Genomic DNA, 13,558 nt, shown 5'->3' with positions numbered 1-13,558 from the left:
AAAATAAAATCATTCAGCATTGTTCCTCTTTTTTTCTCTCTCAGTTATTATAAAAAGACATTTGGGATGAAAAGTACAAAATCTAATCTTATTCGATTTACTTAAGACAATTCTAAAAATGAATGGGATGAATACATATATCTTCTCTTCTATAATGTACTGAAAGCTGGAGAATGAAGAAAATTTGTCGGATTTGTCGGAAAATTTGTTGGAGCTATATCCTGTCCTCTGAAATTTCCTTGTATCTTTCCCTTTTATCAGCTATAATATATTTAGCCAGTGATGAACTGTGACAAATTGCTTGGTTCTGCATACAGGGGCTGGACCTCTCATACAGTATCTGTAGAACAGTGAATGTACTATGGTATGGTCCAAAACCAAAGTACTACAAAACATGTACAGTATGAGGATACGGTCCTCAAAATTTTATACATGTTTATGTATCATAACAGTAATATTTATACAGTACGATCATTTTACCATGTTTTTTTTTGCTTCCCAAAACTTTGTGTCACTGTGTTATCTTTCCAATTACAATCGTACCTTTGCAGTGTGATTTTACTTGTTATGGTACCCTCTAAAGGTTAATACACATTACCTTGGTAAATAGTATCTGATAAATACCATAGTATTTAATAAAATACTGTGGTACACTACCATGGTACCCACTGAAGTGCCTCAGTTCCTACGACTTTATAAAGTCCTATGATGTCCATCATCATAATATCTGAAGTGCCACAGTAATACAATAATAAACTATAGTGAATTATAATAAAAACCAAAATGAAATTTCTAAAGGGTCTCTCTTGGTGCTTTTGGATGAGTCCTACAGCAACTCCAGACTCCTAACTAGCAGTCCTAACATTTTGATTACATGCACCTTGTGACAACACATTCAGTTTTAGCAAATCATTAATGGCTGGTTTGGGGTTTCCCTTTACATACACTCATTCTTCCTATCAGATAAACTCTGTTCTTGGCACCTCTGCTAAGGATTTTCCAAATGTAATGTGCTGCTGCTAGCATGTTAAGCTACTGTTTATAGCAACAGTAGCATTATCAGAACACCTCAGGTTCCACATCTGCTGGTTTCTGAAGACTACTGGGCTTTCAGAAGTAAGAATTTATTTATTTAAATTTGACAAGGCAGGATATTGCAGTACAAAAACCCTGAAATGTGTCAAATATACACATACTTTAAAACAATCAGTTACTTAATTTAAAATGAAGTTAAATTAAATAAATAAATAACACATATACACAGAAAAGGCATCCTAATCAAGCACATGTAAATAATCTATGCAACAGTTTCATACAATTTTAAAGCACGGGGAATAAAGAAGTGTTCATGACGTTTGGTTTTACTTCTTGGTATAGAAAATATCCTGTGCCGCCGAAGAGATTATGTAGATGTTAGAGCCATAGGCAGGAAACAATGCAGCGGCGATGAACTGTCCCTGAGTATTTTAGTAAAAGTACGTATGGTGGCTTTATCACGCCTTTCACTCAATGTTGGGAGAGTAGAAGTCAGAATACCCATTATCCGACAGCATCATTTTTGGATCCTCTCTAACTCCTCAGAAAAACCTTTAGGTAATCCACCCCATACTGGACTAGCATACTCAAGAACTGGCCGTATAAAAGTTAAGTATATTTGCACCAACACATCACGAGGAAAACATGCTTTCTTAGCAGCACAAAGATGGTAGATTCTAGGGCGCACCTTCGAAAATCAGATACTTATTGTGGGCACCATGACAAGTCAGAGGATATTTGACCACCGAGCAATTTAAAAATGGAAACTCCATGTCCACAGTTTAAGCTCCATTCGCTGCCAATGTAAATTTCCGTTCCCATTCCACTACAGAATCTAAAGCCTTCTGAGTGAGTCCAGGTAAAGATCCCATTAGAAACTCTGTGATTGTTAAATCATCAGCATATTTCACAAGTAGAACCAAAAGAGGCAAACGATTATCATGAAGAGTCCAGGCTGTTTATACATATAACAAAAAGCAGAGGGGATATTACGCCCCCTGAGGAACACCAGCTGGAACTGGAAAGGAATTAGACACATGAGCCCCACTTCACATTCTGCTCTCTGTTATTCAGATGGCTCCTTACTATAAGCCAAGGGGTCGTCTGACATGCAAGTCAGCTAAGGAATGTAGTAATTGACAGTGATCAGTTGTGTCAAAAGCTCAAGCTAAATCAATAAAAACAGCATGTATATCCATTTTGGGGGAGCTGTTAAGTGCTTCATGCCAGTGCTGCAGGATTTGAATCAAAGCAGTGTCAGTTGATCTATCTCTCATAAAGCCATGTTGCGACGGTACAATCTTAGTACCTGATCTTAGTACAATCTTAGTTTCTTAGATTATCATGTTATAATGATTTTTTCAAATCTATCTTGTTAATGGTGTGACAAAAAATAGACAACACACACAAAAATCACACCAGTTGGTAGATTGGATATTATACATTTCTGTGTTCTAAGTGTGATTGTGTGCATGGTGCCTTGTGATAGACTGCTGCCCCATTTTGCACTTTGTCGATGACAGAGTACAGTATTATATATTCAGTCTTCTGTCTGCTTATAATCCAGCCCTTCTCAGTGTCTTAAAATTGTATTTTTTTAATTTGGCAAAATTGAAAATCACAGCCAGGTACCTTTATTACAGTATAAGCAAAAAAAAAGTCAGAAAATGGCAGAAATTATATTACAGTAAGTTACTAAATCTTTAAAACCTTTAACAAATCTTAAAAAAGTCTCTGAAAACAGTGGTCTCAGGGAAAGCTGATGGGAGCAAAGGTTAGCTTAGTCCACATGCCAATCATTGTGAAATGCAGAAATGTCCCAGTCTTCGACTAGCTATACCATAAGTAATACTGAAAAATAATATAAATAGGAATTTATATTGCATATTCTATTATAAACAATACTATTTTCCTATGTAGATCTGTAAGTATTGGTTTGGACATTGTTATCATATCATATCTTTATTTCAGAATGGTGCAAGATAGAAAAGCGTGAGAATCCAGACTGCTCTTTAAGAAATCAAACATATTTAAGGAAACTGGATTGCAAACTACCCAGTCAAAAGTTCAATGTCAAGTGTGTCAACAATGTTTTTGATGAGGAATATTTGTTCTGTAATCCTGAAATAATATTGAAATAATAAAGTATCACCTTCTCCCTGATGATATAAACCCTGGCACATGCACCTTGTTAATCCTTTGTCAGCATACACACCAGGAAGGATGACTCAGATTATCATGTTGTGATGGAAACCAATTTACATCTGTAAATGATTAAATTGTCTGCAAAGTAAAAGCAGATGCATATATTCCCCAGCTGAGTCCTGAAACCACACACAGGAGATGCAGTAACTCCCCCTGCTTTTCACCTCACCTGGATTTTACAAAGTCAAATGGAAAAAACAGCAGAACTAGTTGATGGACACTATTTGGTGGAAAGACAGATATTCTCTGAAGATTCCTTTTCAGAAGAACACAAAAAGATTACCAGGACACACAAGGGGCTACTAGATCATGTTAAGGAATATTTTACGTAAGAATTATTTAATCAAAGATAAACTACTGTTCCACAAAACTGTCATTTCCTACAATATGTTTTAGAGAACATTAAATGTCTCGCTTATTTTGTTTGATTATATTTGTATATATTTGACTATATTTCTTTTCAGTCGTGTTTATTACAAAGATCTTTTTATTTAGTTCAATTGTTTCAATCAAACAGGATAGAAATTTTTGTATGTGTTTGTGTTTTATATTAGGTGTGATTCAAAACGTGTAAAGAATGCAGTATTGTCTTTCCTTCCCTTCATTGGCTGGATGAAAATATACAGATTTAAACAATGGCTGCTGAGTGATGCAATATCTGGAGTTAGCACAGGACTCATAGCTGTACTTCAAGGTGGTATTTTGTTCTTTTTCTCATTTCCTTAATTTGCAAGTAAGTGAAGTAACAGGCAAATGAGCAATAGCACACATTTAACTTTGAATCCAATAACAAATAATAACAAACCAAGTATCCGAAAAAGAAAGTGATAAATATAGTATATACTTAACTAAGTTATAGATGGGAAAAAGTGGTCCACCTAGAGCTTTACAAGACATGTCCCACCAGAAAGAACCCCAGGGCTGACCAGGACCTGCTGTGCAGATTGTCCCTCTCGTTTGCTATAGGGTTATAAGACAGATTAAAATAGACAAGGTCATGTGTGACCTTAGAGAAGTCTGAGTTGACCCTCTTAGCGTGTTGCCAATTTGATGCTGAACAGGACAAGTAGAAAGCAAATGAATAATAAAACAAAACATTCTGAAATTTGTCACATTTTGCCACTTACATTACACACTACTGTATTATTTATTAGTTCATGGTTTGTCCGAAGAACTAGTGTGAGAATGAACATATACAGTATGGAGGAAAAGTTCCTATTCTGCACACAGCATTATGCCCTTAGGTTTCAGGATCAACTCCTGGTTGATAATAATAATAATAATAATAATAATAATAATAATAATAAGCACACAGTATTTATAATTTTATGTTTTAGATATTGATTTGATGTTCTGTATTGACCATGTCCTATTACTGGTACTAATAACGCTACACTAAACATTTTCCTGGCTTTTTCCAAACTGCAGTTGCTCACTTTTACTGAACCTGTCTGCACTCTGGCCCAAATTCTTGTTTCTGCTGAAAATACATGAACCACCCTGTGTGTCAGTCGCTGTAATCATGTTTTTTTTTCTAGCAATACTTTTGATATGAACATTAGCCAAACCTTCTGGCCCACATCTGCATGATTTTATGTATTGTGTGGCTTTCTTATTACTCACATTATGATTATTGCAGGAATGAGCTGGTGCTATGATGCTTCTAATAAAGTGGCCAGAGAGTAGATATAGAGTAGTAATAGTAATATTTATATTTCCCCAGGACTTGCATTCGCCTTGCTGGTTAACTTACCACCGGGATATGGACTATACTCTGCATTTTTTCCTGTTTTGACCTACTTCTTCTTGGGCACATCCAGACACCTGTCAGTAGGTGCGCAGTTCCTGGTGCAATATAGATGCAGCATCTCACCAACTCATTTTAAGCTGTTCTAGCTGCAGATCTTAAGCTTTTCTATCTTTCTCAGGTCCTTTTCCTGTTCTGAGTCTGATGGTTGGCAGTGTTGTAGCAAGGATGGTACCTGACCAGGGCGATGGTGTGCCTGCCAACATTACAGGATTTGAAGGTTTAACCATGGATCAGAAAAGAGTTATAGTCGCCTCTTCTATTACATTTCTTATGGGCATTTTTCAGGTATCCTATATAACCAGTACTTCAATCAGTTTCAAATGATCTTTTGTATATTATATAAGGACAAAATATTTTAATAATAAGCATACAACTAGAACAGTGTCTAGGCTTTAATTTCATATGACTTCTAAATTTTTGTATAAATCATCCAAAATTTTCTCTAGCTTGCCATGGGACTGCTACAGGTGGGCTTCATAGTCATTTACCTGTCTGATACTATGATATCTGGGTTCACTACTGCTGCTGCAGTTCACATCCTCGTATCACAGCTCAAGTTCGTTCTTGGGTTGACGGTACCAGGAATAAGTGGACCATTCAACATTTTCTTTGTGAGTAAAAAATTAATTAAATACTATTTTTTTCAAATAGCTGTTTTAAGAGTATATATTGAAGTGGATGTTTAACCTTTCAGAGAATTCTGTTAATCTTATTTCTGTTGGTAAAGAACAGACGGGACATTTTCCATCTCATTATACGACAAAGAAACTGGATGTCTGCGGATGTTGTATTCCTTCTTGTGCATAAATATGCAGTTAGCCATACCAATAAAACCACATAACAGTAAACCCTTAACATTGATTTTTAAGTACAGTATATAGAAGTAAATGGTGACAGGATCATGTCTTACCCATGCTCAGGCTCCATAGTCAGTGAAGACCTAGTGGCAGGAAACACATTTCCATATGTTGTACTTTCCTTTAACAAATGCAAGGGTTAGTATATGGTAAATTTGACTAGTAACAAGTAAACTAATGCTATCTCTTTATTTTTTATTCCAGACTTTGGAAAAGGTTTTTACACAGCTCTACAAGACAAATGTGGCTGATTTGTTGACCTCGATTATAATCATGGCTGCAGTGTATATAGTAAAAGAGGTCAATGATAAATTTAAGCTACCTGTGCCCATTCCAATTGAAATCATCATGGTGGGTATTATTTGAGAGACAGCGTTTCAAAATATTTCAGGTCAAAAGAGCTTTTCTAACCTTAATGTTGACTATACTGTATATTAGACCATCATTGCCTGTGGGTGCTCTTTTGGATTTAATTTTGAAGAAAGATTTAATGTTACTGTGATTGGAGAGATGGTGAAGAGGTAAGAATATATCATATTTACTAAAAAGAAAATGTGAAATTTATTAATATTTGATAAACTGCACTTTCATGTAATAAACAAGTATGGAATACAGTAGGCTATGTAAGGGTTTCATAGTGTTAATGTAGCGATGACATATTGTATAGAATGGAACACTTCACACATATATGATATTTTATGTTTTGCCATTTATGTCTTTAGATATGAACCTCCTTTTGCTCCAAACGTGGACGTGATGCAATATGGTGCAGTAGATGCCTTCCCTATAGCTATAGTGGGCTTTGCTGTGGCCTACTCTGTGGCCAAAGTCTATTCTGTCAAGCATGACTATGTTATTGATGGAAATCAGGTGAGAAATCCAAAATCCAAACATTAAATATAGGATAAAAAAATATATGGGGCTGTGCATTTTATTTAAAATTGAATCATATTTATGCCAACTGAACCAAGATTGTTTTTTATGGTAACAGGAGCTCATTGCTTTTGGAGTAAGTAATATATTTGGAGCATCTTTTCGATCCTTTGCAGCCAGCACTGCACTTTCCAGAACAGCAGTACAAGAAAGCACAGGAGGAAAAACACAGGTAAGTATTATAGTCCTTCTGCTCACCATATGAACCTGATAGTTAAGGTGTGAAATATATAGCATGTGTCAAAGGTCTATGTATGCACTATTGCATTATTCAATATTCCATCTTAGCCTTGTTGTACACCTAAGACATGTTTTATAGTTTATGAGGGTCACGGTCATTAAAGTTTATAAAGGGTCCAGTTTATCATTTGTAAGATTTATTGCTCAGATGAGAACTAGGGATGACATATTAACTTTTTTTAAAAACAGATAGCAAGTCTAATCTCAGCAATTATAGTGTTGATCGTCACAGTTGGAATAGGATTCCTGCTGGAGCCACTTCCCAGGGTAAGTGAAAAGGAAAATTTTAAAACCACCAGGATCCTTGTCAAAAGACATTGTCCACATTTTCAAACTGTCACCCTTTGTCCACTGAAAGAAGACATTAACGACTTAACGTGTGTTCCTTATTTAAGTACATTTTATAGTTATCATTTATATCAATTTCATACATTTAAAAAGTTATCAATTATAGTTTAAATATTTAAAGATATTTCAAATTTTAAATGTCCTCAAATAAAATTAACAGTTATAATACGAATTTTAGATAATTGTTTCATTCTAATCATCATGCATACATGGATAGATGAGTATATGACCTATACTTATAATTGTAGAAACTCATAACTGTAACTGTCTTACTTGCTCTTTTAGTCTGTTTTGGGAGCTCTTGTGATTGTGAACCTCAAAGGCATGCTGATGCAGTTTAGAGAGGTCCCATACCTTTGGAAGAGGGACAAAGCTGATTTTGTGAGCATTCTCTTTGTTTCTTTTTACCTGAACACTGTAACAGTCATAACAGTGTGAAAAGAAAATAGTTTTCCATGGTAATAATCCCAGAGGACACAACAAAGCAGTTTAAGAGAGTTAGAGCACTTTCTTACTCTCTTATTGGATTCAGACCCCTTCTAAATTGTATTGCCATCTGCTCCAGTTACCCCAAAGACTTCAATTCTGCCCTTAAAAAAAAAAAATCAGCTAATTATTTGGTTAAAAAGGGTTTATTACACAATGTAACTCACTTAAAAAAAAAAAAAGCGAATACACCTCTTTCCAAATGTTCAGAGGCAATACTACAGAAAAAAACACAAAAACCTATGCAGGTGGTTAATACAGATTCTTAGTGCTATTTTCCAAATTTATTTTTAAAAAAAATGGCCGTCTGTAATTTAAACTCACCGATTTATTTTATGTGCTCGGTACAAGTTTTTTTTTATATAGTAACTATAACACAGAAACATTAATAGATGGATGTACAATCTAATGTAAGCCTAAAAGTAATTGATTAAAAATATGCTGTAATTTAACAAGAGAGGCATGTACCTCCAGGGTTGGGGGTTCAAATCCTGCCTTGCAGCCCGTGCATCTCAATTCAAGTAACTCAATTAAACAATTCTAATTGTTAACAAATTGATGTGGTACAAAATGATAAAACAACGTGAGACATGCTGCTATAGAAAAAAATCATCTTCAGCATAACATCACCCTGTTGTTTATTGATTTCCTTTTGACAGCACAACATGCATGTTTAATTCATTACTTAAAGAAAATAGGGTTAATGACCTTGTATCTATAAAAAAGAAAGACCGATTAGATACATTAGTTTCAAAGTGTCTAAACAGGTAAACAGCCCCCCCCCCCCCAAAAAAAAATAAATAAATAAAATAAATAAATAAATAAATAAATAAAAAATAAAAAACCCACACAAAATGGCTTATTTTTTATCTTTATTCCCAAAACCATTAGCTGGAACATGTGTCATTAATAAATAAATAAGTCTGTATCTTTGGTTTTACTCAGTTTATGCTTTTTCTAATTTCACTGTAGTTTTTTTTTTACTACCTTTTCTATTTTAGGTTATCTGGGTTGGGACATGTGCAGCCTCTATTATTCTGAGCCTGGACCTGGGACTGGCTGTAGGTCTCGGTGTGGAACTGCTCACAGTCATCTTCCGTACTCAGTTGTAAGTTTGATATGCAATATTCAAGAAAAAAAATCCAAAATAAATTATACCTTATGACTAATGTTACATTTCCTTTTCATACCAGTCCACGTTGCTCTGTGCTGGCCAACATCATAGGCACTGATATCTACAGAGACCGCAAGGACTATCACTCTGTGAGTTCCTTTAAATATTTTAGTATTATATGCCGACTTTCCCACCTCAGTAAAATACGATCATGTTCATATCTTTATTTATTTACAGATTTATGAACCTGTTGGAGTTAAAATATTCAGAATCCCTTCACCAATATTTTTCGCAAACATTGAGTTCTTCAGGGACAAACTAGTGCAAGCTGTAAGTAGTTCATATTTTGCATTTGTTTGAGATCAATTCAGCAGCAAGATTTTCAATTGTTAAGAAAGGTCCAAGCCTAAAGAAAAGACTAAAAACATTGTGGAAACCATTGAGGAAAGCCGTGACCTGCCTACATTATCTAGTGAATTGTGTGTATATTGTTCAGCAATAACAAGTTGGCTGATAGAGATACATGGTGGAAAGAATACGAACTATACAGACTGAGCTCCTAAGAGCAAGTACCCGGTCTTGTTAAAACAAAGAAACAAACAAAAAAAAAAACCTTGAGTAATCACTCAAATTAATTTTTTTTTTCATTTATAAATTTTTACAATATCCTATGGTAGCTAGTGTAGCTTAATCAGCTAGCTAATGGTTTGCCTGTACAGATCCAAGCAAGTTAGATGTTGAACTGTGAAATGCTTAGCTGTAACCTACACCAACCACACCAGGGCTGAATATAAGGGGGTGTCGGGGTTCACTTTGCCTTCAACTCCTCACAGTAACAACTATGTTAATAAAATCACATGTGTAAAACTTAAAGTCTGTAAGTCACATGCTTTAATAAAAAAAAATACTTTCAGTTTGATAAGGGCATAAGGAAATTAAGTCATGATTGTGCGATCATTTTTGATGCAAAATCTTCTGTCAGGTGACTTGAATATAAGTAACTTTTATGACAGTTTCACTGAAATAATTCAAATAAAATTTCAATATTGCGGGTAGATTATAATATATATCGCAAATCCTGAACCATTTTCCTTTTCCTCTAACTGCAGTAAATCTAACTACAGTAAGTCTCCAGTAATCTATTTGTAGCTAGAAGGCAAAATTGCACCATTTAACTAATTTAGAAATTTGTTTTTTCTTTGTTACACTGTAAAAACACTTTATAATTGAATACACACGTTAATATTGCTGCCCTAAACATTGCAAGCATTGACAGCGAAATAGCACCTGTGGACAGATTTGAAAGACAAGTTGATTTCATATAATAATCAGGGTGTGGAGAGTTCTGACACCAGTTAAATCAACTTTAAACCTTTGTTGTTGTTTTCTCAGGTGGGATTCATTCCACTCAGAATTTTGAGAAAGCGGAACAAGGCACTCCGAAAGATAAAAAAAATGTTAAAAAATGGAGAGTTACAAGTATCACCTGTAAGTCATGTATTTTAAATAGGTATTTATTTTATTAAAATCATATTTTAACTGTATTTTACAAGACCTACTATATTTTAAGGTTAGAATCTCCAATTAATTCCTAGCTGAAATGAACCTCATAATATTAAGAGCATGATGACTGCTAACTATTCTTGTTGTTTTAAGTTTCACATGATAAAACAATTTTATTTCAACAAGATTCTTAAATGCGGTGAAAAGTAATTCGTTAAGTAATTCAATTAAGATCACCTTTTCCTTTAACGTCACATACTTTAAACGTACTTTTTTTAATTCTAATTTTTAGACGATTTATGTGTGTGATTTGATTTACATATTTTTCTTTGGGGTATTTTCACATTAATACTATTTTCTCACAAGCTCACACTGTGTAATGTTATTGTTTACTTGAGTTTCAGGGCATTTATTCGCATAAGCACAAAAACAAAACCTAATGATTACGAGGGAAATCCATACAATTCTTACCTGATACTATTTTCTGATTCAGAGAGGCTTTGAGTCCATGGGTTGCACAATCGATGAGAAGTCAGAGGATGAAAGCAACATGGAGGATTTAGATCAGCCAGTAGACTTCTCAGACCTTCCTATTCAAGTGAATTGGAGAGCTGAACTTCCTGCAAACATCTCTGTTCCTCCAGTGGACATCCACAGTCTTGTCTTGGATTTCTCTGTTGTCTCCTTCCTTGACGTCTCAGCACTCAAAGGCCTTAAAATGGTGATTTGTTTTGCAAAATATTTACAACACCAAAACAAATTACAGAAATGCTTGTAGAAAATAGTGGCCTTCTGGGTGTGGGGACACATCCATCCAGCCCTCATTAAGAGAATGTTAATTAAGTATTCAGTATTTAACCTCATTTTAAGGAGGTTGGGTATCATTCCTACAATGTTTAAAAAAAAAAAGTTCTAATTGTTTACTTCACAACATTAATATGAAGACCTCACAGAATATCTTAGACAAAATATTATGAACATGTTTTATTACACATAAACCCAGAGAAAAACTGCTAACATTTTGCTTTGCCTAAATGTGATCTATCCTTGCACAGCTATTAAAGGAATTCATTCGGGTGGAGATAAAAGTCTACATTGTTGCATGTGATGGTAATTATATGTACATGCATCACTTTATATTTTGGTGGTCTTTTCTCAAACATTAACCACTTGATAACTGTTTCCTTAGTGTACATCTTGGAGAAACTACACAGTTGCATGTTTTTTGATGATGAAATCACAACGTCCATGTTCTTTCCTACTCTTCACGATGCTGTGTTGCACATTCTGAATAAGAACTCAGATGTTCCACAGGTAAAGGTATACAGACATTTTAAGCAATGACAGCCATGTGTTACCTAATTATTAAGCGTTTTAAAGCAAGGGTATCCGATCTTATCTACAAAGGCCTGCAGATATTTATTCCAATCAACCAAGAGTCACACCTGATTCCACCTGTTTAATCAGGTGATCGTAGGTTTCAATACTCAGGTGAGGAAGGAAATTCTGCGTACGCAGACACACTAACCCTTTCAGGATAAGATTGGACACCCCTGATTTAAAGAAATTCTTTTTTATGTTTCAAATGTCAAACTTAAACACTGGACTCAGTGACCCATAGAAGTTGTGTGAATGTGTATTCAACAGGAGACATGCTTCAAAGTGCCAAACTTTCAGACCAATGGATTATATCAGCGGAAACCTGAAAATTCAAATATTACAAGTCTATAAATGTTATTGAACATGCAACGGACATGTATGTGATAAAACTGTATTGTCTTAGTTTTATTGTTACCAAGTTGTGGTTTAGATGTCTCTCTGACCACCAAAGGCAAATACTGAAAGAACCCCATACATACCTATAACACACTAGCAGGAATATTGAGCCGTTAATAGTGGTCCAATGAAAACATTTTTCTGACGTATCAGTGTCAATTGGTTCAGCTCACCAATAAGAGATAACGCTTTCAGCACCAACGGGCTTCTTTCCAATTTGGTATATCTAGTGCGTTACATATATGCTTTTTAAAACTCAATAAATATTCCAGCATTAGTATTAGTATGCTGCTATAACCACACTTACTATTATAAGACTAGGTATGCGAATAAAACCATTTGAGACTCATGAACACAATGCTGATAAATTTCCGACCACAGCTCTTCATATATCTTTAAAGCATCAACTCGCTCGAGATTGACATAAATAGTATACACTGCTCACAAAAATGATTTATTAATCAATTAGTCATCAAGACTAGATAAGGAAAGGTCAACCCAATCAAACACTGTTCATATTTTTCTTTTCTTGCTTTTTTAAAGCAAACTTTAATAAATTTTGTTAAAAAAGACTGCCATTTGTCCTTTTTTTTTTCTCCAAAAAGACCTACAGAACCTGCTTGCAATGATAAAAATTTGGTGGTTGTTGAAGAACTAAACATGGGCACCTCACTGTTTATGGCTTCTCAGGAGTGAAGATCTGTTCCTGTGTTAGTTGAAAGTAAATTTAACAGGAAATCTGTATACATCATGCCAAATAATAAATTAGTCTCTTGTTTTCCTAAGTTTTTATACCTTATATGCACCTTGACTAGGGTTGAGTATTATATTTTTTTCTTTTTTTGATTACCGGTGCCAAATCGATACTTTTAAAACGGTGCCTGACCGATACTTTACAAAAGTCACAAAATGATGGTGGATGACTCAAGAATACATTTTTATTGAACAGAAGATTTAAAAAAATTCTCTTTAGTTAAATAAGCCTTTTTTGCAATAGTAAATGGGGGTCACTGTTGTAGTACTACTAGTACTAGCTTTAAAGCCATAATTATAAACAGAATCCATGTTACATTAGTATTTTACAAATCGTTTGGTAACATGAATGCAAGATTTGCATTTTGCAGTTAACATTACATTAGCCTACGACTAACCTGCGGAAAGGCTGCTGTCGACGTCATAATCCGCGGACTCCTTTTTGCTGCGTGCCCTCAAATGTTTCATTAGATTTGACGTGTTTCTCCCTTTACACGC

The 13,558-nt window shown here is 34.7% G+C and overlaps 1 protein-coding gene across 2 annotated transcripts; it reads left to right on the top strand.

Annotated features, from left to right (window-relative positions):
* Positions 1–3,367: 3,367 nt before the first annotated feature.
* slc26a3.1 (solute carrier family 26 member 3) lies at positions 3,368–12,879 on the top strand. 2 transcript variants are annotated; one of them, XM_053508794.1, is made up of 19 exons: positions 3,368–3,568; positions 3,795–3,934; positions 4,964–5,074; positions 5,169–5,335; positions 5,497–5,661; positions 6,112–6,258; positions 6,346–6,428; positions 6,630–6,777; positions 6,899–7,012; positions 7,270–7,347; positions 7,714–7,809; positions 8,916–9,022; positions 9,108–9,177; positions 9,266–9,358; positions 10,421–10,516; positions 11,025–11,252; positions 11,587–11,641; positions 11,721–11,845; positions 12,179–12,879. In XM_053508794.1, the coding sequence occupies exons 1-19, from the start codon at positions 3,429–3,431 to the stop codon at positions 12,260–12,262; spliced, it is 2,247 nt and encodes a 748-aa protein (XP_053364769.1). In that variant the 5' UTR covers positions 3,368–3,428; the 3' UTR covers positions 12,263–12,879. The 2 variants fall into 2 exon arrangements, with proteins under 2 accessions (XP_053364769.1, XP_053364768.1); XM_053508793.1 differs by having other exon boundaries at positions 11,721–11,851.
* The last annotated feature ends 679 nt before the right edge of the window (positions 12,880–13,558 follow it).

This window comes from Clarias gariepinus, chromosome 12, assembly GCF_024256425.1.
Source record: "Clarias gariepinus isolate MV-2021 ecotype Netherlands chromosome 12, CGAR_prim_01v2, whole genome shotgun sequence".
Taxonomy (NCBI): Eukaryota; Metazoa; Chordata; class Actinopteri; order Siluriformes; family Clariidae; genus Clarias; species Clarias gariepinus.
Note: the sequence above shows the minus strand (reverse complement) of the source record. Positions and strands in the feature narration are given on the sequence as shown.